At 47.3% G+C, this 25,805-nt stretch overlaps 1 protein-coding gene and 1 pseudogene across 1 annotated transcript; both read right to left on the bottom strand.

Moving 5' to 3' along the window:
- Positions 1-5,688: 5,688 nt before the first annotated feature.
- LOC125511820 (small nucleolar RNA Z247) lies at positions 5,689-5,827 on the bottom strand (annotated as a pseudogene).
- A 900-nt stretch (positions 5,828-6,727) lies between these two features.
- LOC125506662 (disease resistance protein RGA2-like) lies at positions 6,728-11,074 on the bottom strand. The gene is made up of 2 exons (XM_087522501.1): positions 7,706-11,074; positions 6,728-7,612 (listed from the first exon to the last, which is right to left on the bottom strand). The coding sequence occupies exons 1-2, from the start codon at positions 11,072-11,074 to the stop codon at positions 6,728-6,730; spliced, it is 4,254 nt and encodes a 1,417-aa protein (XP_087378627.1).
- Positions 11,075-25,805: the final 14,731 nt, after the last annotated feature.

The following is a 25,805-nucleotide window of genomic DNA, read 5'->3' as shown; positions in this document are numbered from 1 at the left end:
ATGTGAAATTCAAAGTTCTCTTATAGATTAAACTGTCGAAGGCTAATTGTTGCTGATGACACAAACAAACCAAATTTTGCAAAAGAACAATTTCTACTAGTACCTTGTTCGTATTCTATTTATAGCTGTTTTTCCTATTTTGTTTTCTTTGTCTTGCAAAGTAGTTTTGCTCTGAAGTTTTAAGTTTTCATGGATGTACATCTTTGTTGTCGAACGATTGAACATTTCAGTTTTTCATGGCACATATTTAAAAACTAATGTCTAGGAGATGATAATTTTGAATATATGTTCTGGTGGTTTGTGGGATTCGTTGCGTGCTTCATGTGAGATGGACTTGTTTTTCGGTCAATGGAAATTTTGTAGCGTTCTAAAAATTATAGGTTGGTACATGAGAAAAATAACGCCACACTAACTCACAGTTACAGATTGTTCATGTTTGCAGGTATGTTTGGATATCAACTAAAAAAAAGGGTATGTTTGGATACGATTTATAGAAAAATGTTACCAAGCAGCGAGGAAATCAGCATGCAGAATATTTTGTGACCACGTGCAATAAGAAAATAATTTTAATCAAATCCATCCTAAACTGGTTGTATGTGGACAAGATAACATTTATCTGATCTTATGACTATCTTGGGATGATAATGGCACTGGGTGACAGTACCTTCAAGACTACCACTCATGTATCTGCTACATTCTCTTTCTACAAATGCTTAGGCAATCTATCATTCCTTCAGAAAACTGCAGCAAGACATATCTGCCTTATAAGGCTGTAACTTCATAGTGGACAAAGAACAATAGTCCTTGCTTGCCACGGTTAGAAACAATTTCAAGTAAATCACCACGACTTCTCAACATTACTCCCTGCTTTTAACTTGGTATTTAAACCATCGAAAGTTCCTGAAACTATTTGCGAGCCTCCTTCAACCAAGCGAACAAGAGAATGGCAGTTACTACAGCACAAGCACGGTGAAGAGAAGATGCAGCACTTTATATTATCCAGAATATAAAGTCGCGCATGAAGTATTCTCCGGAAGACGGATGCACAACTCTGCTGCCAGCGGCCTCACAAAAGAAGCATCGACCTGTTGGACCATTGGCAAAGACAATACATAATCATTAGTTCAAGTCACATAAATGGCTTTCTGATTACAAATTACGCATTAGAGATCAAGGCTGGGCTAGCTTACAAATTGGTCTTCATGGTAATTATTGAATTCATGCTCCAGCCAACTCATCCAAAAGTCCGAACTGATGGAGGAAGGTGGGCAATATATTTCAACACTCCCCCTCACGTCTAGGTTATTTTAGTCCTTAGACGTGGGATCGATGTAGGCCGCAGAATCGTTTTTATTTAATACTGCGTTGGCAGGGTCTTGAACTCAAGACCTCTTGGCTCGGATACCATATTGAATTCATGCTCCAGCCAACTCATCCAAAAGTCCGAACTGATGTAAAACAGCGGAGAACGTTGTACCTCTCTCGAGGCGATGGTTTCGTGTTAATATAGGCAGGGGCATATCCCTGGATAAGCATACAAGGTTGTTGAGATTACATCTTGAGGTACAAGGAAAGTAGAGATAAGATATACATGAGAAGATTACAACCATATATTCTAACCAACCAGACCTAGACTTATCTCAACCGAACCGACAAGTGGTGCGCCCCTTTGAGCCTGAATATTGCGCTTAAATTCTTCAAAACCTCTCGTAGGCAAAGCTTTAGTGAAGCCATCTGCAACTTGATCTTGAGACCGAATGAACCGAATATCCAGCTTTTTTTTCTGCAACTCTTTCTCTGACAAAGTGAAAATCTATTTCGATATGTTTTGTTCTTGCATGAAATATTGGGTTAGCAGAAAGATAGGTGGCACCCAGATTGTCACACCATAAGCATGGAGCCTGTTTACTATGTATCCCAAGCTCTTTCAGTAATGACTGAACCCAGATAATTTCAGTAGTAGCATTTGCTAATGCTTTGTATTCTGCTTCTGTGCTGGATCTAGACACAGTAGCTTGTTTCTTAGCACACCATGAGATTAAATTTGGACCAAAGAACACTGCAAAACCACCTGTTGAGCGTCTATCATCAAGACAACCTGCCCAATCAGAGTCAGAAAAGGCACTTACAAGTGTTGATGGTGACTTGGTGAAGGTGAGTCCAACACTGGAAGTGTCCTTGATATATCTAAGTATGCGTTTTGCAGCTGTCAAATGTACTGTGGTGGGTGCATGAAGAAACTGACATACTTTATTCACAGCAAAAGAAATATCAGGCCTAGTCAGAGTTAAATATTGCAGTGCACCAACCATACTTCTGTACCTGGTGCTGTCCTCTTGATTCAAGAGTTTTCCTTCTGTTAAGGATAGTTTCTCAGAGCTGGATAGAGGTGTTGGAGCTGCCTTGCAACCTTGCAACCCTGCTCTTGCTACAAGATCAATGGCATATTTCTCTTGAGACAAGTGAAGCTCATCTCCACTTCTTTTCACTTCAATGCCAAGGAAGTAGTGCAAGGCTCCTAGATCCTTGAGAGCAAACTCAGAGTTCAAATCCTTGAGCAGTGCTGGAATGGCTTCATCAGATGAGCTTGTGACAATAATATCATCAACCTATATGAGTACAAATATAGATGTATTTGACTTGTTGAAAATAAACAGTGAGGTGTCAGACTTGGACGGAGCAAACCCAAGTCCTTGAAGCTTTGAACTCAACCGAGAATACCATGCTCTAGGAGCTTGTTTTAATCCATATAGAGCCTTGTCAAGCTTGCATATGTGGAGGGGTTTTTGTCTGTTTTCAAACCCAGGAGGTTGTTTCATGAACACTTCCTCTTCCAGAACACCATGAAGAAACGCGTTCTGAACATCTAGCTGGCGTAGGCTCCATCCTCTGGATACGGCAATAGACAAAATGAGACGAATAGTAGCAGCCTTTACTACAGGACTAAAAGTATCCTCATAGTCTAGACCGTATCTTTGTTTAAAGCCTTTTGCAACTAGTCTAGCCTTATAACGATCTATGGTGCCATCAGACTTCTTTTTAATTCTGAAGACCCATTTACAATCTATAACATTTTTACCTTTGCCTTGACGTGCTGGAACTAAGTGCCAAGTTTTATTTTTGTGGAGCGCCATGTATTCATCCTCCATAGCCTTCTGCCACTTTGGATCGCCTAGAGCTTCTGCAACAGAGTGTGGGATATCTGGTTCATGTGAAACACAAGCAAGTCCAAACTTTGCTAAAGATCTGTAATTTTTGGGTTGAGTTACTCCCCTCTGAAGCCTAGTGCGAGGCGGTGAAGGAGGATCCGCAGAAGATCCAACACCAGGAGCGGCTGCAGACTCGCCGGGCGAGGACATGCAGATCGGATCTTCTGTGGCCAGCGCACGTGGAGCTGAGGAAGAAGTCGCCGCAGAGGATCCCGATCCAGCAGGGGGCGCAGCCGGTGGGACGGGGACTGCAGCATGATCCACACCGGAGTCAGTGCCCGTATCCAGACGGGATGGGCGCCGCGCGTAGCAGCGCGTGTCGGGGCCAAACCGACCAGGTGCGGGGCTAGACACGGGGCCGGGCGCGGGACCAGGCGCGGGCGGCTGGAGTTGGCGCCGCGTGGCGCTGGTTGGTTGGTGCGGAGCGGCCACCGGGCGGTCAACCGAGCCGCTGGTGGCGTGTGGCGACGCAGGGCTCGAGGAGGATCGGCCTGGCGCGGAGGGCGCGGATCCCGCGGGGGACAGGACGGCAGACTGGCACAGGAGCGATCCCGAGGGGGATGCGCCTGGATCCCGAGGGAGATCCGCTTCGATGCTGCTGCTGTTTTGTCCAGGAAGCATAAAATGATGATTTGGGCTGAGTTCTTCACCATTTTCTGCATAATTTTTTTCTGTTGCATCACAAGACTCAAGACCATCATTAGTAAGAGGATTAGTCAACAATTGATCATCAGTGTCCAAAACATCCCCATTGTCACGACCGGTAAGATGTGAAGGTAGAAGAAGAATCTCCTTTTGAAGAAGGGCTCCGGCGTTTGGATGAAGTTGTGCAAAAGGGAAAACAGTCTCATCAAACACAACATCACGGGAAATATAGACACGTCCAGTGGATACATCAAGACACTTTACACCCTTATGTTGTGGACTATAGCCCAAGAAAACACACTGTTTTGATCGAAACATGAGTTTGCGGTTGTTATATGGCCGAAGATTCGGCCAACACGCACACCCAAATACTCGTAGAGATGTGTAATCTGGTTTTGTATGAAGGAGACGTTCTACTGGAGATTCATTATTGATGACTCTACTTGGCGACATGTTTATGAGGTGGACTGCGGTGAGAAAAGCCTCATCCCAGAATTTCAAAGGCATAGAGGCAGCAGCAAGTAAGGCAAGGCCGACTTCAACTATATGTCTGTGCTTGCGCTCAGCTGATCCATTTTGCTGGTGAGCATGGGGGCATGACACGTGGTGTGATATGCCAATTTTCTGAAAAAAGGAGTTGAGGTTGCGGTACTCCCCTCCCCAATCGGATTGGAGAGCTAGGATTTTGCAATCAAACTTTCTTTCTACTAGTGCTTGAAAGTTGTGAAACACTTGAAAAACATCAGATTTCTTTTTGATGAGATAGATCCATGTGTACTTGCTATAGTCATCGATAAAACTTACGTAATAAGTGTGTCTGCCAACTGATTTAGGGGCAGGACCCCAAACATCGGAAAAAATAAGCTCAAGAGGTTTGGTGGAGATGCTTGTAGACACAAGATAGGGTAATTGATGACTTTTAGCACACTGACATGAATCACAAATTGTTTCACGATCTCGCTCACCAACAAACGGGAGCTTATTCTTTCTAAGCAAATGTTCAACTAAAGAAAAAGATGCATGCCCTAATCTATCATGCCACCGTGTTGAAGAGACTTTGGTGACACCATAGGCTTGTTTATTCAATCTCCTAAGCTCCGGAATCAACGGGTACAGCCCTCGAACGCATCTACCTCGATACAGAGTTTTCTTCGTGACCTGATCCTTGATCAAAAAGAAAAACGGATGAAACTCAAGGAATACATGGTTGTCAATGGCAATGCGATGAACTGAAAAGAGATTTTTGGAAGCACTAGGGACATGCAAAATTTTTCTTAGACGAATATTTTATGGGGGGTTTTAAGCACTGAATGACCAACGTGGCTAATACTCATACCTTCTCCGTTGGCAGTGTGAACTTGGTCTTGCCCATGGTACTTCTCACAAACAGTCACCTTTTCCAGCTCGCTCGTGATGTGGTCAGTTGCACCACTGTCCACATACCAGTTCGTGTCGATGCCGTAGGAGCCATCAGCAGCGCCTACAACCTTCTCATCTTGTGAGGATTCGCCGTCATCTTCATAGCGATACCAGCAGTCCCGGGCGGTGTGGCCTAGCTTGCCGTAGATTTGGCATTGCGGCGCATCAGGGTTGGCGCGAGGCCTACCACCACGGCGGCCCCTATTGTTGTTGCTGGAGGGCCGCTCGCCGCCGCTGCCGCCACCACGAGCGGAGTTGCTGCCGCTGCTGTTTCCACCAGATGACGGCTTGCCCTTGCCGCGCGGAGGTCCATGGTAGCGTGAACCGCCACCGCCGCGACCGCCGCCGCGAGAGACCGCGTTAGCAGATGACTTGAAGCCCCCGCCCGAGTTGTTGTTGTAGAGAGCGAGGCGCTGATCAAAGTTGCTCATCTGAGCGTAGAGGTCGTCGATGCTGATGGTGTCGGTGCGCGCGTCGTTGGCGGAGACGAGGGGTTGGTACTCCATGTCGAGGCCGGCGGTGATGTAGGAGACAAGCTCATCGTCATCGATGGGCTTTCCGGCGGCTGCAAGCTCATCGGCAAGTGCTCTCATCTGGGCGAAGTAGGCCGCAACAGATTGCGTCCCCTTCTGCGCCGTGGAGAGAGCAACCCGGATGTTGTTGATGCGGGCTCGGGACTGTGATGAGAACATGTGGGCGAGAGCCGCCCAGAGCTCGTGCGGCGTGGCGATGGAGGTAACCTGCACGAGGACTTCTTTGGTGAGAGTATTGAGCAAGTATCCAAGTACCTGCTGCCCTTCTCTGAACCAGATCGGATGGAGCGGGTTCGGTGTTTGCTCTTCTTTCCCGTATTTGTCCTTCGTGACGAGGATCTTGACAGGTTCTGGCATGGAGCCGTCGGCGTAGCCGAAGAGGCCAGCCCCTCTCAGCTGTGGTGTCACCTGCGCATGCCACAGGATGTAGTTGGTGCGGGTGAGTTTCTCTGCGACCTGCCCAAGGGAGGCCTGGACGGCGCTGGAGGACGACATGGCTGGTAATGGATGGGTTTTGCTAGATGCGATGGATAGAGGTGGGCAATATATTTCAACAGTAATTATCAATGGGGAAACACTGAGGCAGCCTTGCTGAATCTCCTCGTTTCGCAAACAAGGTGGGTACCAGAATTCAGTGAAGAACAGTTTAGCTGGTTCATGGTGACATGGTAGCATTTCCTGATGCAGCCATACGGTGCTGTTCCCACTACGCAGATAATGCCCAACTTGTAGCAGAATGCACAAAAGGAAGACGACGATCCCTGCACATCAGATCACAGTGAGTGGTTTATTCAGGTGAAATGACAGCAACTGTGACCAACCAAACAAAAAGAGAACAATTGCTTTGACTTATTTCGAGGTTAGGAAAATCAAGGAAAAATGGTGGGCGGCTACAAGCAAGCAAGTGTTTGCTACCTTGGATTAATCCATCACGATTGGAATGGTTCCTTTAAACTTGCGGCACTGCCTCTTTAGCTCCTCGCTTTTGCAACTACGGACATCTAACACTAGCAGGGAATCCGGGAGGCCATCACTGGGCAATGAATTCAGAGCAGGACAATCATAGATCTTCAATTTTTCCAGAGAACATGGCAAGCCATCCTTGGGTAGCAATTCCAGAGCAGGGCAGCTAGAGATGTCTAATGTTTTCAGCGAACATGGGAGGCCATCCTTGGGCAGAAATTTCAGGGCATCACAATTCCTGATCCATAATTCCTGCAGTGAACTTGGGAGGCTATCCTTGGGCAGCGATTCCAAGAAATCACATCTGCCAATGCTTAAACATTGCAGAGAACTTGGGAGGCTGTCATTGGGCAGCAATTTGAAAGCAGGGCAGTAATCGATTTGTAAAACTTGCAGAGAAGTTGGGAGGCCGTCTTTGGGCAGCGATTGCAAGGCATGACAACATGCAATCCGTAACATCTTGAGGCTGGAAAGTCTATGTAGCCCTGCTGGGAGGCACTGTAGCTTGGTGCACTTATTGAACTCGAGGTTTTGGATGGAGGTGAGGATCTGAAGGGCATCCTCTTGCTCCTTAGAAAAGCGCTTCACCTTACCAATGTCAGAAACGAGTAAGCTGGTGATGGACGAGGAGAGGAGGCTGTAGATGGGCACATTAAGGAAGCTTGTGAAGTGATCTGTGAATAGCTTCTGAAGTTTGCAAGATCTGGGCTCTTTGTCATGCATCCGCGAGGGCTCGAAAAAGGGGGGAAATTTGTGGGTGTGAAAGATGAATAATTCTGTGAGGCAGCCATGCGCGAGGAGAGGCCGTATGCATGAAGGGGAGGACAAGTAAGAGGAGAAGGACTTGGGGAAACCATGTATGCCAAATGACCGGAGGGAGCATAGGCCTTGGAGAGAACTGGCGAGTAGGCTCAGCTCTGGGCAATTCATGATCACTAGTGAGTGGAGGGACCGGAGGCCTTGGAGTGAACTCGCGAGTAGGCTCAGCTCTGGGCAATTATCGATCACCAATTCTTGCAGATGGGGAGATGAGAGCAAAACTCCACCTTCTCGATCACTAATTCCCTCCTCTCGTCTTGTCATCTGCTGTTGCTGCATCACACCAACTCTTGTTACCTTTTCACAACCAATTATTTCCAACTTGCTGAGATCTTGAAAATGAGAGAGCAACTGCGTCAATTCTTTCTCACGGGCACCACAAGACATAACCCTGAGTTGTTCAATTGGTAACTTGTATATGATATCACTCTCATTGTCAGTTGTCAACAAGACATTGCTATTACTCGAATAATCTATTTCAAGGGACTTCAGAGATGTTAACTTCTGGAGGTGATACAATGGCAGAGGGGGACAATTCTTAATCTTCAGCTCTTTTAGACCAGCTAGATTACCGAATACAAACATATTCCAGAACATGCCATCTTGCCCATCCTTCCCCGTAACCCCCAAGCTTAATTTTGACCTGTAATTTTCTGAGTACTCCAGCCATTCCAAACTAGATCCTACCCGCTTTATCATGGCAGAGGATGCAGCAGTAGTCCAAGGGACAAGAGGTAGTGACAACAGTTTTGGGCAGTCTACAATATCAAGAACCCGTAATCTAGGAAACCAAGTCATATTTGCTTCTTGCTCTGATTGACGGCGTGAAAATGGCAGCTCCACGAGTTCAGAACAATCTTTAACAATGAGAACTTCTAGTTGAGATAAGAAATGGCAAGTGCTATTTTCAACCCATTTTCTCAACCTTGGTATCTTAACTAATTCTAGCCTTTTAAGATTTTGAAATCTTTGACTTGAGATGGAACTTTGATACTCTTCACCAAGTTCACTAACTGACCACAACTCCCCTAGAGGTGGAAGAATATTCCAACCTACATCATGCAGGGAAAGAGATTCCAAATTCATTACTGAGAGGTTCCCACCTAGCCACGACGGACAATTAGCACCTCTATGCCCTTTAATGTGCAGATTGCTATGAGGTTTAAGACTTTCAAGAACTTGTTCTTGCACAAAATCCTTATTCTGTCCATAAATACCCCACTCTAATATTAGCTTCTTTAAGTGGATTTTTTGTATCAATTTTGCTGCACTCACTTCTTCCTTTCGTTCAACATTCTCAATGTTATGGACTCTCAGTAACCCAACAAGTTCTACCAATTGTCCTATCTGCCCTAGTTCAAAACCACCGTCTTGGACAAGAAAATGGCGCAGTTTTACAAGGTTGCTCATTGCTTTGAGAAGACCAAGGTGGACATTGCATTCTTGAACATCCAGGACCCTCAGGTGATAAAATCTTGAGATGTTGCTGTTCAAACTTAATTTCCCCTTAGTTCCTGTAGTTATCCTTAGGTAGCGAAGATGGATAAATCTTGGAAGGCTGCGGAACACATCCTCCAAAATGTAACTACAATATGCCTCAGATAAAAGAATAACACGAAGGGCTTTTGCTTCTGCAAATAAATCACCAAAAGTCTTTGCAAAGCTTCCATGGAATCTTCCGAACAACATCACAGTTTGTAGATTTTCAACTGTCAACTTTTCAGGTAATGTACTCAAGTCCCTCTTAAAATCCTCAAAGGTCATTCTATCATTGACATCTCTCGCATCTATAATGATAGACAAGTGACGTATAGATGGAGAAGATTGTACATATCTCACATTAGAACTAGATATGCTAAGACAGTCTGATGATGAAACCTTCACTGCCAACTCATGTAGTAGGTCATGCACAACATAATAAGGACTGCCATCTTTTTTCATGTTCTCCTTGAGAAAACCAAGATTAACCAAGTCATTTAAATAGCATAGCCCAACATCTTCAAGTCTTCTCCTTCGATCACATGAATCTAAAATATTGAGCCCTATCCATAAGTGAACCAACTCTTCGTTGCAAAACTCATAATCTTCGGGAAACAAAGCACAATAGAAAAAACACTGTTGTAGATGGAAAGGCAGATAATCATAGCTAAGCTTCAGTGCTGGCATAATGTCATATTCGCTGCTTTGTAACTCCCATTCTTTGCTTTCCAGAACTCTTGTCCAGTGGCCCAATGTAAGCTGGTTTCTTAGTAATCTACCTACAGTATTTGCTGCAAGAGGGAACCCCTTCAAATGGACCACTATTTCCCTTCCAACATTAAGCAATTCAGGATGGTCTTTCCATGACTGTTGGTGACCAAATACATATGCTTCAAATAAATGCATAAAATCTTCAGGTCCTAAGCGATCCAGGTTTATAGAATGATCAGCTATTTTTCCCGCTGTTGTTGTTTCTGAAATTCGAGTAGTGACAATAATTATATTACCTCTTGCGTCTCCTTTTTTGAAGGGAGCTAATAGTTTTTTCCACTCATCGTCGTGATATGTCCGGACATCATCCAAGACCAGCAAGAACCTCTTATGTTTTATTCTTTGCTCAATAAGCTCTTCATCGATAGCATTTTCCGTTTCACCATTAACCTTAGGGATGTTTTTCACAATCTCTCGTGCCAACCTATTTGCATCAAAATTCAGAGATATGCAGACCCAAATCATAACATCAAAAGAGCTCTTCACTTCTTGATAGACATGTTGTGTGAAAGTCGTCTTCCCAATACCCCCTGGGCCAACAATTTGGAGAACTGTGAGTCCATCGGCACAATATTTTCCAACGGTAATGCCATCTACAATGTCCTTTTTCTCTGCGTCCCTCCCAAATAACTCTGGCTCTATTATTGCTGGGGTGGTTTTGGGTCTGTTTCCAATAATGCTAACTTTGGTAGATTTGCGGAGCTCTAGATCAAGGATTTCCTTCACCTTGGCACATATGGGATCCAGCTGTTGTACAATGTGTGCCATCCGTTTAGACATTTCCACATGGTTAAACTTCAATTTGTATGTTTGCATAGTGCCATCTTCTGGTGGTGCCTTAGAGCAGAGCTTGAATTTATTAGCAATGGCTCTAGCAGTGTGCCGCACATTGAGACCAAGGTTGTGGATGCAACCCTTGGGATGGCTATCGGCGGCATTGTAGGTATTGTCGAGCTTGTCCTGGATGCGGAAGTAGTCCAGCTCATCAAGCACGTCGTCGGCCCCGTCCGCCAGCTGCCGCAACATGTGCAGCAGCTCCTTGAGGGCAGGGTTGGTGGTGTACTCTCTGTCGTGCGCGGTGTAGAGTATCCCCTGCGCGCGCAGCAGCTGCCTCTTGAGGGCGCTGATGTTGGGGCCGAGACTGTCACTGGACGCCCAGCTCTCCAGCAATCCATCCGAAACTGGGGCCAGCGCCTTGCCTACCACCCACACTGCCGCACTGATGGCCGCGTTCATCCTCACGTCCCCTGCTGATAAGAGTTGCAGAGTGGTGAGATTGCACAGTCAGTCAAAGATGGTCTAGGAGCAGCACATCAAACAAGTTGAGTACACTCACACTTTTGGATCAAGATACTACTAGCCGATCAATGCACCTGCTGCTCGTCTCCTACTCAAAGTGATTGGTGATTGGAGAGCTGAGATGGATATGCCTGACTGCTTCGATCTCTCTCACCTCTTGCGAGAGTAGCACCATCCGTAGCGGATAACGACGACTGGACGGCTCGACTACAATCATGTATGATGCTTTTGGTGGTTCCGGCGGCAGCGGAGGAAATGAGAGTACATGGAGAAGAGCACAATACAAGTAAAAGCCATGAGGGAGAAGACAAAAATTGGGGTTTGATGGTAGGCTGCAGAAGGCGGATTTTCCAACCAAGCTCAACAATGTTGAATCAACAATGCTTTCAACAACGTTATCAACAAAGTCGCCTTGTGTGGATCAGTACAAGGGATGCGCGTTTAATAATGGAGGCCACCATAGTGACGGTACAAGGGACAAATTGCCAAGAGCATCATTTTTTTTTGAAACAAGTATTGCCAAGAGCATCATGGTTCCAGAAAAACATTCTACGTGCTGCCAAGTGAGAATGCCGGCAGTTTACTGATTTTTTTGGGTGGGCACAAGTGGAGCAAAGTGAAGGCAAATAATTGTTGTGATGCACCCACCGCAGGCCGGAAGGATGAGCAGTTCGTTAGTCGTTTTTCCAAATGGAGGATCGACTGTAGGCAGATTCTTCTTGCCGATTGATGCCCTTTGGTGCTTCCTTCTTTTCCTTCCCTAGTGGAGTTTATCAAATGAGATTTCGCTGCTCCATTGGACACAAGACGCAACATATGTAACTCGTCGTTTCGAGTGTGTCGAGAGGAAGGAATTAACCTGCCTTAATGTAAAGCATGGCATAGCTCTTGTTATTTGCCAGACAAAGAAGAAAGGGTAGTATATATATGGCCTCAAGTGGCTAGAGTTTGGTGTGACATGTTTGTGTTGTTGCTTGTGTTCATAGCTCAACTCAGGTCTCTTGTGCCTGCTGTACTCAACTGACGACTTGACCGAATCAAACCTCACCACTAGTAAGCAGAACTGTGAGATTCATTCATTACTAATATACTAAACCTAGCCAGGTTTAATTTACCTGGTTTTTTTGACTTTTTCTTATCAGTGAAAACGTGACCAATCGAAACGTGACACGTGATTTATTGAGCGATACAGGCGTGTATCTTCTGGGGTGCGCTTAGCAGGTTCCCACTTGATTTGCCGGCAGTGTTTCCCATTGTTGCGCATGTGCCGATGTGCGCTGCATGTTGATTTTGCATGTGCGGTGGATGGTGATTTCACTACGTTCTCTTTTGGCATTTTCCTGTTGGAGGCGTTCCTTCACGTTTTGCCTATCGCTACGTCTCTTGATTTTGTTTCTCTTGCGTTCTTTTCTGGGCACGTGTGGACTGCGGCGGCCGCTGATCTGGTTCATGGCGGTCTAGATTTAGACTCCGGCGGTGTGGCGGCCGGCCGGCGTCCTATCAAAGTATTGATGTAAAAAAAGACTCTTGCTTTACAATATAGCAAAACAAACAGGGGAAAGGGTCCACATTTTGTTCGAAAAGTCTGTCTGAAAGTTAGACATTCAGTATTCTTCTCTCCCCTGCCAAATTGCTCCTTGCAATGCTGCCATGATATCAGCATGAAGAGGGCTAGCAGGGTTGATGAGTTTCCCCGCGCCACATGCAACATCCCTCCCATTTTCACCTCTGGTAACTGCACTCCATCCACCAGTTTAGTTTTAAGTATTTGGATGGTACGCGCCATACATAATGATCTTCAGAGAACCACTACCAGGGCCTGGCTTTCTCCACCTTCCTTGAACGGGCACTTTTGTTACCCTCTCCTTGGTCCCTTAGGGCATCTCCAGCCGCGTCCCAGGAAGGCCTCCCTAAGCGTTTTTCTTGCGCCGGCGCCGAAAAATCGGCTCAGTCACGCCCTCAGGAGCCCGATTTTCGCCGGCCTAGGCCGAAAACAGCGCCGGCGGACCCAGGCCGAACCCAGCGCGCTGGGGGACGCCCGGGGGCGCCGGGCGAACTTTTTTGGCGCGAAAAAGCCGCGGCCCGCCGCGTCAGCGACACGGCTCTCTTCTCGCCCCTTCGTCGTCCTCATCGTCTCGTTTCCCGCGGCGAATCAATGCCAAAGCTGCCGCGCTGCCGCGCCGGTCAGCCTGCGCCATTGATGCCTCACGGGCGGCGCAGTGAAGGCCGGACGACGCGCGTCCCTCGCCCTCCCTCGCCCGCCACGCGTACACACGGCGGCCACGCGTACGGGCGGCGTCTCGGCCTATATAAGACGCGCACCAGCGTGCTCGGCGATCACACTCTCTCGCCGTCGTCCCTCTCCTCTCCTCTCTCTCGCCGTCGTCGTTCCTCCCTCTCCTCTCTCTCGCCGTCTTCACCCATGGCCGAGCGCTTCCCTGGTGACGGCGCGGCGGTGAACGGCTTCGGCCGCCGCCATCTCCACGAAGACGAGGCTCGCCTCCTTTACGAGGCCGGGTACCCGGTCTCGCCGGACATGCGGGTGCCCGGCGCGTGGAGGATCAGCGCCGGCGGCGTGCCGGTGCCACCACCACCCACCGGGGCGGCGCGGCGTGCGGAGATCACACGCATCCGCGCGTCCCTGCCGCGGGCGGCGAGGGAGGGGCCACGGTACGTCCCCGACAGCCCGCTCTGGGAGCCCTACTTCCGCCGCCGTCACGCCGAGCAGCTCGAGGCCACCAACGGCGTCGTGCCCTCCGGCAGGCTCAACTCCAATGGCCGGCGCCGGTGGTGGGGCGTGCCCGGGCGCACGTTGGAGGCCGTCCTCGAGTACATCGAGGGCGGCAACACGCCGCGCCTCGAGTACCCCGATCCCCCGTCCTTCTCACGCCGTCGGGGAAGCTCCTGGACCCCGAGGCGCATGGAGACCGGGGGGTCCTCCTCGTCGTCCGGCGGCTCGCCCTGCCTCCGCCCCGCCAAGCCGGAGCCCCAGGGCACGCCGGTCAGTGCCCGCACGCGCAGCTCCGGCCGGCCGCTTCGTCCTCGTCAAGCCCAAGCCGGAGCGCGGCCTCCCCGCGGAGTACGAGGAGATAGCCCGGCGCGGCATCTCCGACGAGGACGTCCTGCGGTGGGCGCGGGACGACTACCTCCGCGACGAGATGGTCCGGCAGCGCCGGGCCCTGGAGGAGATCGCCGCCCGCAAGCGTGGGCGCGAGGACGAGCACGGCGTCGTGGTCCTCGACAGCGACGACGACGCCCCCGGACTGTCCAACCCGCCGCGCCAACCGGGGGAGGGATGCAGCAGGGACGGCGGAGGCGCAGGCGGGGCCGGCGACGACGACGACGACGACGGCGGCGACTACACGCGGTTCTACCGCCTCCTCGGCATGTAGGCGGCGAGGCGGGCGGCGAGGGAGACGGCGGGGGTAGCCTGCCGAAGTTTTTTTCTTCTTTTGTAAAATATGTTTAAGTTTGAACGAACTCGCCGATGTTTGCATCAAATTTCAGTCGTGTTTGCGCCGTATTTGAATTTTTTAAAAAAACATGGGCGCCGCGACTGGGGGGGCATCACGCCCCCAGTGCGCGGTTTAGCGCTGGCGCGCCCCCAGGGGGCGATTTTTTGCCCCTCCTGGGGGGCCAACGGCTGGAGATGCCCTTAGCTTGATGCTCTTCCCTTGTATGTTTGATGGTGATGTCTGGGGGCCATTTCTCCGTTTCCTGCTGCTTTTTGTTGCTACTAGTAAGTTTGCATGTGCAACGCACGTCTCGACTAATTCTCTTTTTTTTTGAACCGGGCGTACCCCTTTCCATTTGCATTATACGGAAATACATCAGTTCCAGGAAGTTAGAGAGGAGGGAAAGAAGGTAGCGAGTTCAAAGCACTGCCAGGAAACCCATCGTGCTCGCCCGCCATCGTGACGAGCACTATGGGGCGAAAACCTGACAGCACCATACAGTTATACAAATCCCTGACCACCAGCTAAGCACGAGACCAAAAGGGACTCAGAACGCTAAGAGAAACAAACAACATGCAAGCCGAGGAGAATCGCCTCCAGGCTAATCACCAAGCCAGCACTTCTCCATCATCATCTTTTGCACTTCTGGCCTTCTCACACAACGCCATTAGCCTGGACGTACTCGAGCGGATCATCTCTGCACCTTGACGTAGTTCCTCCGCGCCCCCCTGCTTCTGAAGCCCTGCCCAATACAAAAGAAAGGAACATGCCGAAAACACAATCTCAAACGGAGATTTAATCAATTTCTTCTCAAAGGTAGCTCTATTACGGGCCAGCCAGATGGCCCAAGTCACAGCCGGCAGGCCAACAGTGAAGAACTTATCTCTTTTAGGCAAGAACATATTACACCACACATAATATTGCCAAACATTGTTAGGACATGTGTCAGTCCCCAGGACCACACCTATAGATCTCCAGGCCACACGAGCCACATGGCAGGAGAAAAACAAATGCGAACTCGTTTCCAGTTGGCCACAGAAGGAACACACAGGGTTTCCTGGCCATTTTTTCCTCTTCATCACCGATCTGGTGAGAACTGCATCTTGTGCCATTTGCCATAGGAAAACCTGGATTTTAAGCGGAAGCTTAGCTTCCCAGATCCATCTATGGTTGCAGCCACTAATCGGCTTCTCCAGCTATTTATACATAGATTTAGTGGAGTATTTGGCATTCTTATTAAGTCCCCAATAGACCGAGTCTCTATCAGCAGAAAGGTTTAAGCCTACAATTAACGCACGCATTTGATCCCATTGATCTCTCAGATCAGGGTCAAGGCGGCGTCTAAAGAACGAAGAGGGCACAGCACCACCGAAATTTTCCACTGTGCAATCTTGATCAGTGCAAATTGCAAACAGCCGTGGGAAGGATAATTCAAATGGTAGGAGACCATTCAGGGAGTCTTTCCACACCCTGGCCAAGTTACCAGCCCCCAAGGTAATTCGCCTCCCCACCATGTATAAGTCTTTAACCTTCAGAAGAGCCTTCCAGCAAGGCGAATCAGAATATCTCGAGGACACTGTGGCCACAGATTTGTTATACAAATATCTCGCTTTTACCAGATCTTGCCACATCCCTTTCTGGGTTTCAAGTTTCCACCACCACTTCACCATAAGGCTGATATTCTGTTTCCTGAGGTCTTTGACCCCCAGGACCCCTTTCTCTTTCGATCTACATACCCTTTTCCATTTAACCAGGTAGTAACGATTCTTCTTATTGCAACCTTGCCAGAAGAACTTTCTTCGGTGCTTATCGAGCTTATCTATAAAGGTCTTACTCATGAGCCACATCGACATGTGGTACAGAGAAAATTGCGACAGCATCGAAGTAAGCAGAGTAAGCCTGCCCCCTATAGAGGCAGCATGCCCAATCCAAGTCCCAAAATATTTCAAATAGTTGTCCACAATAAATTCCCACACCGAGTCTTTCAAAGAGGAAAAGCTCACTGGCATGCCCAGGTATTTGATTGGAAAGTGTCCAATCTCACAGTTGAAAAGCTCAGCATACCCCTTATCGATCTCCGCATCTCCCCCAATAGTCAGAACCTCACTCTTCTGAAAATTCACTTTAAGTCCTGACATCAGTTCAAACATGTATAACAGGATCTTAAGATTCATTGCCTTCTCCATGTCATGTTCCAGGCAAATGATCGTGTCATCTGCATACTGCAGAATGGCCACCCCATTTGGGATGAGATCAGCAGCTAAACCAGTTAGCAGGCCATTTTGTTGAGCCTTGTTGATCATTTTATTTAGGCAATCTGCAGCCAAATTAAACAAGAAGGGGGAATGTGGATCTCCCTGGCGCACCCCTTTCGCGCTCTGAAAGTATGGTCCTACAGAACCATTCAGCTTGATGCCGACCGTACCATTGTATAGGATTTGTCTCACCCATCCACACCAAGTTTTATCGAAGCCTCTCAGCTTATGACATTCCAAGAGAAACTCCCAGTTGACTTTATCGTAAGCCTTCTCAAAGTCTAACTTCAGCACCACCCCAATTCTTTTCTTAACATGGGTGTAGTTCAATATCTCATGAAGAGACATGATACCATCCATAATATTCCTACCCTTCACAAAGGCATTTTGTGAAAGGCTAATCAGCTTATCAGCGTACTTTTCAACTCTCCTATCCATAGTCTTAGTAATCAACTTATACGGGCACCTAAGGAGGCAGATGGGTCGGAACTGTTGAATTCGTTCAGCGCCCGAAACTTTAGGAAGAAGAGTGATCACTCCGTAGTTGAGACGCTGCACATCAAGCGTCCCATCATGGAAGTGCCTAAAAATCCTCATAATATCATCTTTGACAATATCCCAACAATGTTGGTAGAATTCTGCAGGAATATTGTCCGGGCCAGGTGCTCTATTGGTATCCATTGCAAACAGAGCCTCTTTCACCTCCTCCACAGAAAAGTCCTTAGTTAGCTCTTCGTTGTCCTCTTTCGTAAGTTTCTCCGAATCATCCCACGCACCAGGGTCCATGTGAAAGATGTTACCAGGTGCTGGACCGAACAAATCCTTATAAAACTCTGTGGCGTGTGAGATTAGGTTATCAGTGCCCTCGATTTTCACGTCACCACACTTCAACGTGTGAATGGTGTTTTTTCTTTTGCGCCCATTGGCTATCTTGTGGAAGTAATCAGTGTTAAGGTCCCCTTTGAGCAGCCAGCGCTCATGGGACTGTTGAAGCTAGAAAATTTCCTCATTCACTAGAATCTCGTGCAGCTCAAAGTTAATGTCAACCTTCCTATTATACATCTCAGGCAGCAAAGGGCCTTCTTCTTCCAGCTCTTCCAAAGCGGCTAGTTCCAGCCTAAGCTCTTCTTTCCTTTTTTTATCGTGACCATATTTGTGGGATCCCCACCCTTTAAAGAAGGTTTTAAATCTTTTGAGCTTAATATTGAGAATGTCTATAGGGTCTTTTGCTTTAACAGCTTTGGACCAAATTTTCTCAACTAAGGGCAAGAAGTTCTCATTTTTGAGCCAGGCCAGGTCGAACCTGAACTCTCTAGGCTTAGGAGCTTCTCTACCCGAGTCGCCTGAGGAAAGGAGTAAGGGATTGTGATCAGAAAGCTCGCGAACAAGCTTCCTAACCATCACGAGAGGAAATAAGTCCTCCCAGTCACTAGACATCAGAATTTTGTCTAGCTTTTCTAAAGTGGGATGGAATTGGTTGTTGGTCCAGGTGTATTTGCCACCACTACAAAAAATTTCCCTCAGGCCAAAAGCATTGATAACAGAGTTAAACATATCCATGGACTTATGGTTATGGGCCTTCTTAATCTTTTCTTCCCCATTTCTCAATATATTAAAGTCGCCTCCCACAATATAAGGCTTATCCATGGAGGAGCAGAAGTGAGCGAGTTCAGTCAGGAACTCCTCCCTCTTATCTTCATGAGCTGGCCCATACACCACTAACATACTCCATATACTCTTCTTATTGATATCTTTCAAGTCAAGTTGGATCATATATCTACGAGTGTTGCTATGGACAATGTCTAGATTGCCTTTTCTGGCCCCAGCCAAAATCCCACCAGATTTGCCATTTGAGGGGATCCAGACCCACTCAAATATGTTAAAAGGGTCAATCTTTCTCAAGCATTTAGAGGAGATGTTTTTCTTCATAGTCTCCTGCAACCCTATGAAGTCGAGTGTATGGTCACTAATTAGATCAGAGAGGCAGGTGGCCATACCTTTCTTGCCCACCCCTCTGCAGTTCCAAATGAGACCTCTCATTTGGAACGGTTTTTTTGTTTCTTGGCCCTGGTAACCCTGCCAGGAGCCAGGGCAGAGTTACCACCATTCTTCCTATCCTCAGTCACCAGGTTCTTTTGACTTCTAGTCACAGGCCTAGAAATCTTAACCGATGATCTGTGGGTTTTCTTTTTACTGCCATGCTTGGATGAAACGAACTCATCCTCAAAATACTCATCTTGCTCCAGCCAAGTTAAGCTAAGAGGGGCTTTTTTTCCTAGACCATTAATCACTGACATGTTATTATCGACATCGTTGTCTTTGTTCATAGAATTCTGTTTATTCATTAAGTTTTCTCTAGCCTCCTCAAGCTCGCGTAAAATGTCAACGCATGTAAAATCATTGTCAGGAATGCAAACTCCCATTTTATTAGCTCTACATATCAACTCAGCATCCCCTAAAGTAGCAAAAGAATTATTTCTGGGGTTTGAAGTATTACCTTCCATGGTTTTCTTCTTCACAGCCATAGCCTTTGTCATCATATCCGCCTGCCCCCCCTGAGCACAACGAAGACTAAACCTCAGGTTAGCTTCAGGAACCAAAGGAGGAGTTGGGACGATCTCATCTCCGCAGTCAGGTGATGGTAAATGTACCAGATAATCATCTGAGATCTTCATATTAGGATCAGCCTCTCCCACTACCTCAGACACCTGCGAGACACCAGTTACTATTTCTGCGTAAGAAGATTTTTTCACAGTACATGGCATATCATTCACCTGTATATCACGCACCCAAGTTGTGCACTCCGGCACGGGTTCCTGAGCCTCGCAATTCTGCTTGTTCTCAAATGCCAGATCATAGGACACCAGAGCAGAATGCTCATTTGCCAATTTCTCAATGAACAGGGTCGTATCCTCATCACTCTCCGACGAATCAGAAGAGTCGTCCTTTACTGCATTGGTCTTCTCAGAGTCAAGCTTTTTCTCAGAGGGAATCAGGCGACAGGCCTTGCCCCCCCTGAAGGAGTTACCAAGCTCAACAGGAGCCTGGGCTCCTTTCAAGGATTCAACCCCCCTCCTTCTTGTCTTTTTCTCTTTGGGGTAGTGATGTTGTTATTATCCTGGTTCCTAACAGCCACAGGGTCATCCTCGACAGGAGGATTTCTAACCACAACCTCTTCCACTTCATACAAAAATCTGTAAAAACGTCCCCCTATGCACCCCTCAGCAGAAACAGGAAGTTCGTCCACACTGCGGCATCCAATTTTAGCCCGGACAGATGAAGGTCTTTTCAGAGTAGACATATCAATCTCCAAGGTCACACCGACAAGCCCACCCACAAATGCCACATTCTTCTCACATCTCTTGTTTAAAGGGATCTTGCTGATTCTAACCCAGGCAATTTCCATCAGACTCTCACAATCCATGTCATCAGACCATGGAGTGATGCGAACCACAGTCTTGTGTTTCTTCAGGGTAATATATTCAACAAAAAGGGCACGCTCTACCTCCCTAACGTTAGGAAACCTCATGACATACTTGTTAGGGGCCAAGAGATGAGCAGAGCATCTCCAGCCCTGACCGATGTACACCCCCATGTCATCCTGCAGATCTTGCTTGGAGATATTACCCTCTACAATAGTGATCAGAACATTTGTATTCTCTCTCTGAGGCTGCCTCTCCATGCTATAATCAGGAAAATAGCAAAAACCCTGCCCCTTAGATTGGAAACCGCACATAGCAGGAATACACTCCCATGGAATCAAATCAGTACAGACAATCGACAGGTGACCCTTTCTCTTGCAACGCTCACACAGAGCCTGTGGGCATCTAGCAGTGTAGTGACCCACAAGGTTGCAGATCTGGCATGCATCAGGCATGGGGTTAGGGTTACCAGCGTTGACGGGAAGATCGCGCCTCACAGTGGGGGTAGGAGACTTCCCATGAGGACGGCGTGGAACTTTGTCCCCACCCTCGCCGTCGGTGGCCGTCGTCCAGCGGTCAGGTCAAGGCAGTCCAGATCTGCCCGAGCCCGCCGCGGCTTCCCACTTGTCGAATCCCGTGTCACCAGAGCCCGACGCCTTGGTGGTTGAGGACTGCCCCGCATCCTCCTTGCGCTTCCACACGTTGTTGTCTCGCCTCCGGCCGCCACCGCGGTCGAAGCGCCCCGCCCCACGGCCGTGCCTGCCCGCACCAAAACCATCTCCCCTCATCTCTCCGCCTCCACTTCGCCTCCCAATCTCAGGATTCTTTGGTGGGATTTTTGTGGGAGGTGGAGATGCGACAACCTGAGCAAAGGATCTACTGTCGCCGCGAATTTTCCCCTCCCACCATGAAAAAGAAGGAGGAACCCTAGCCCCCCCCCCCCTCTGCGGCGGCTCCCAGAGGTGAATCAAGCATTCGTCCAGATCTGAGAAAATGGGACGCGGACGGGACGGCGGGGCTTTTGTATCTGAGGCGGGTGCCGAAACCCTAGATCGGGGCGGATCCGGGCGGTCGATGGCCGCGTCGCCCACGTGTCGCAGATCGGCGCCATGGCGGCCCGGGCCACGGCCGAGCACCCCAGGGCCTGCATCCGGTCGTGGTGGAGGTCTTGGCGGGCCACGCACGGTCACGTCCACCTTGTTCCCGTGCACCGCAGCACCGCTCCCTCGATCGACGCGACACTCCGCCCCATCCCCGCATGCCGGCGCCCCTCCGTGAGACGACCCAATCACCGGCAGGCGATCGTGGACCTTGGCGAAGTGGCATGGAAAGGACACGACCCCTCATACATCTATTCCCAATCAAAAATACTTTGTCTGTAGTTATAGTTCTTAATGGCAGTGTAAGAAAATGACAACAATGAAAAACAGCCAAGGTAACAATTCATATGACATGGTAACATACTTTCCAGCCGAAAGTCAACATGGTTTGAGCCAAATGAAAATGCCAACCACTTGCAGTAATCTCCGCCGCCCTTTTTTTGCGAGCATAATTGCTGGTCACTTGATTTGCCTAGTTTTCTTTGGCATCCAGGATCTAAGAAGAACCCTCCAAGGTTTCCTAGAAGTGTCTCACTGTGAGAAGAAAAAACAAGAGGTTAAACCTCAGTACGAACAATAGAAACTACCGGCTTCGAGCTTACCCTGCTAACTTGATGCCTCAGGTTCGCAGCTGCTTCATGTGTCCTATTTATCCTGTGCACCCTGTTTGCGCAAGGTGATCGGAGTTTCTGTAGCATCTTCCTTGATGGTTTCAGCAAGCCAAAGGTTCACTTTCTGAGTGATGAACTCCACATGTATTCATAATTATTGGGAGCAGTAGAAAACTGAAAACCTGGAACTATGAAACATCAGTAAATGAAATTTATGGAACCACAAAAATGCAGGAAATTTAAATATATCTAAATACTCAGATTTTTAGGACATTCAAAAGAATTATTTTAATCAGAGAAAAAAATATTGGATGCCGGTTGATGTGCTATATATCTGAATGGTTTTCTAATCAAAATTAATTGCATATATGGCACATGAAACGATAAATGCTTGGTCGTAACAGTCAAAACTCATGACCCCCCTGTTCATATAAAAAAAGTAACACTTCACAAGAACAACTTGGCTAGATGCATAGTTTTTTTTCTAGATAGTTAGATCATTTCATTGTGAAATAGAATTATTTAAACGACGTGTCTGTTTGTTCCCTGTCTGTGTACCTCCAAAATATATAACAGTCATGAACATTAAGCACCTGTATATGAGCTTTGATAAGTCAAGCACATGTACACCAACGAAGAATTATGGTTTTTTTTGGGTCTTATAAACGATGAATGTGTTGCACAGTTGGAATGGAGAGACTGCATACAAAATATAAGAACAATGAGCACATGGACATCCTCAATGGTGCCACTCGAATTGAGGTTGGAGACGTGCTGCTTCATCCCCATAAAGGTCAGACGCTTCATTGCAGAAGTCATTCTGCCGCAAACATTCAGAACATATCAGTATAAGCCTATAAGGACATGCATAAGCAAATTAAAGAAAAATAACATATTAGGATTGCACCGTTCTGTCTTGCTCAGATGGCTTCCCAGCGAAACATCTGTCATTGATTATTTCATTGCAACATCAGAGCTGACTTCATGGAGCTCTTCAGGTCATCATTCTTTCTAATCTGAAACATCGGCACTTGTGATTAAAAACATTACTTTGCATTCAATATGTGCATGATCATAAATACAAGAGTTTCTGATTGTAACCTGAAGGTGTCCAAGCGCATTTGTGACTTGTAATCCTGAAATTTAAATCTAGTGGTTTGCCATTGATAACCTGCACATTCTCTTGTTAAGCACTTCAGGTAAGCAGTAAAGATGACTTGAAACAGAACATATATGAGCTTCTAAGCAATCACATCCTAACCTTGTTGTTTTGAGCTTGCCAATCCTGATTAGTGACATTCCCAAGCCCTGTTGGGGTTGGACAGCACCAATGCGTTGCACAAAATTCACCGACACGGCAAATATGCACACTACACAGCCCCCTCCACTTGTGATGAACTTTGAGGACAGCTTCAACCAACAAGTAAGCAGCGGAATAACACAAACAACATGCAATAGTGACACAAGATTTAACGTGGAAAAACCTCCTCAACTTGAGGAGTAAAAAAACATGGTTGTGGACCGACCGGTCCACACAACTTCACTATGAGAATGATGAGTACAAAGTCTTCTCTAGAACCTCTAGAGAGATTTACAACACACTCTCCACGTTGCCAACCGGCAACAGCAACAACAGCCACAAGTGGCAAGATTTCAGCAAAGCAGAGTTTACACAGCTTTTGTACCCTTCAGTATTTTGCAAACTGCTCTTAAACCACTGAACCAAACAACACCAAATTTGGCAGGCAAGTAGACACACGAGTTATTAACATCCCCTCCAAATTTCAGCTCAATCGGACATCGGTTGCCTACCCAAACTGTTCGTCTCCCAAAACTACTCTATTCTGAAACTACAGCAGACAGAGCTGACAAAACCACTCTCAAATCTGATGCTCCACTGACCCAATCCTCAAACCAGCTAACCAGATCGAAGTACTCAAAGTAAGGAACGAGCTCACAAAGTTTGGGGTCGATCCAAGCACGTTTGAGCCTCCAACCACCAGCTTGAACACTGTCTAGTCAGATGCAGCAAATCTGGACAAAACCTCTGCTTCTTCTTCCTCCTCTCTCTCAGATTGTGTTTTCTCTTATGTGCTCTCTCTCACTCTCACGAATGGAAGCCACCAGCAGCAGGGGTGGAGTGGCTAGGGTTTTCTTCTTGCTTCACTTCCCTTGGAAGCACTCTCAACCGTTGGATGTAGCGAAGATCAACGGCTGACATGTGTTGGACTTATGGGCTGATGTTGGGCTGCCAACACACCTCCATGTGGAGGGACGTAGCCCAACAAACTCCCCCTCCTGACATCATGGAGGGTCTCACTGCCTTCCGGCAGCCATGCCAGCGAGCCGGCGGCATACTTCGAGCTTCTTCCTTGTCACCACTTTAGTCAACATATCAGCCCCATTGTCATCGGTGTGAACCTTCTCAAGTTGCATTTGCTTGAAATACAACACATCTTGAATCCAATGATAACGGACTTCTATATGCTTAGACCTTGAATGAAAGCTTGCATTCTTACTCAAGTGGATAGCATTTTGGTTGTCACAAAACAGCATATACTTGTCTTGCTTAAAACCAAGCTCACAAACCAACCGTTTCAGCCACAATAGCTCTTTGCTCGCCTCTGTTACAGCAATGAATTCAACTTCAGTTGTATTCAATGCCACGCACTTTTGCAGCCTGCTTTGCCATCAGGGGCGAAATTGGACCTGGGGCAACTGGGGCTATAGCCCCAGGCGTGGCCCAACTAGTACATGTACCTCTATTGGTATTTTTCTTCAGAATTTAGTGTTATAGTGGCCCAGCCCCAGGCCTGCTAACCCAGCCCCAAGCTTCAGCAGCGATGGACATGCACTTTCTAAGCCCACTAATCTCTCCGTCCACATGCGGTTGCCATCCCAATCGCTAAACGAAAAGGAATAGCCCAGCGATACATTCAACTCGCCTAATCAAAGAAAATCTCGCCCGATCGGAAACAAAACCTGAATCACAGCTGCGTTTTCCCCTTGTCAAGGCGGCTCCGCGCTCATCGCAGAGCAGCCCCTGCCGCGCGCCGACGCCCTAATGATCTGCTTGACTACCTCTTGTTCTGCAATTCTCAGCTGCCCACTACCAAACTAGGTTATTATCCAATGGTTTCTCTGTTCCTTGTATAGTTTTTTTAGTAAATCTGTTCCTAGTTTATACAATGCGTGAACAGATAGTTTCTACCATGTATCATCTAACTTATTTTCCCTAGTTCTTCTGTATCATAGTTTGGTATTGTTAAATTTTACAACTAAAGTCAATTTTATTTTGTTAAACTGTACAACTTCATTCAATATTCTTCTGTTGTCAACAGGAAATTAGAATCCAAGACGAAGACGACTCGGACATAGTACATACTGCCCTGCTACACACTTGGTGATAATGGTGTATTATGTTCTTATTTTCAATGGGATAAAATTAATCAAGTATTTATTAATTTATTACCAGCTTGTGCAGTGCTGCGCTTTGTTAAACTATTTACATGCATTTATGATTTTTCTCTTGTTTTAATCACGGAGTTTATATTTCCTACAAAATGTAAATATGTACTACTATATTTCTGACATGCATTGTTACATGTGCTACACTAGTCTTGGCTGGTTTTTTTTCTAGCCACTTAGTTTTAGCCCTAGGCTTTGGGAAATCCTGGTTCCGCCTCTGTTTGCCATGACACCGCTCCCCCTGCATAGGTAACCAAGTAACCTGAAGTAGACTTCCTTCTGTCAATATCTCCAGCCATGTCAGAATCTGAAAAAGCAATCAGCTTGGCCTCACCATCACCAAAACAAAGTTTCAGA

The sequence above is a fragment of the Triticum urartu genome, chromosome 5A (genome assembly GCF_056163025.1).
Source record: "Triticum urartu cultivar PI428250 chromosome 5A, HENAU_Tu73, whole genome shotgun sequence".
Taxonomy (NCBI): domain Eukaryota; kingdom Viridiplantae; phylum Streptophyta; class Magnoliopsida; order Poales; family Poaceae; genus Triticum; species Triticum urartu.
Note: the sequence above shows the minus strand (reverse complement) of the source record. Positions and strands in the feature narration are given on the sequence as shown.

Bases quoted from the DNA above. Each gene is read 5' to 3' on its own strand.
- LOC125506662 (XM_087522501.1), bottom strand. From the start codon at position 11,074: ATGAACGCGGCCATCAGTGCGGCAGTGTGGGTGGTAGGCAAGGCGCTG. The intron at 7,613-7,705 runs GTGATCATGAAT...GGTTTCCCCAAG, and splicing joins TCCGGTCCCTCCACTCACTA to TCCTTCTCCTCTTACTTGTC.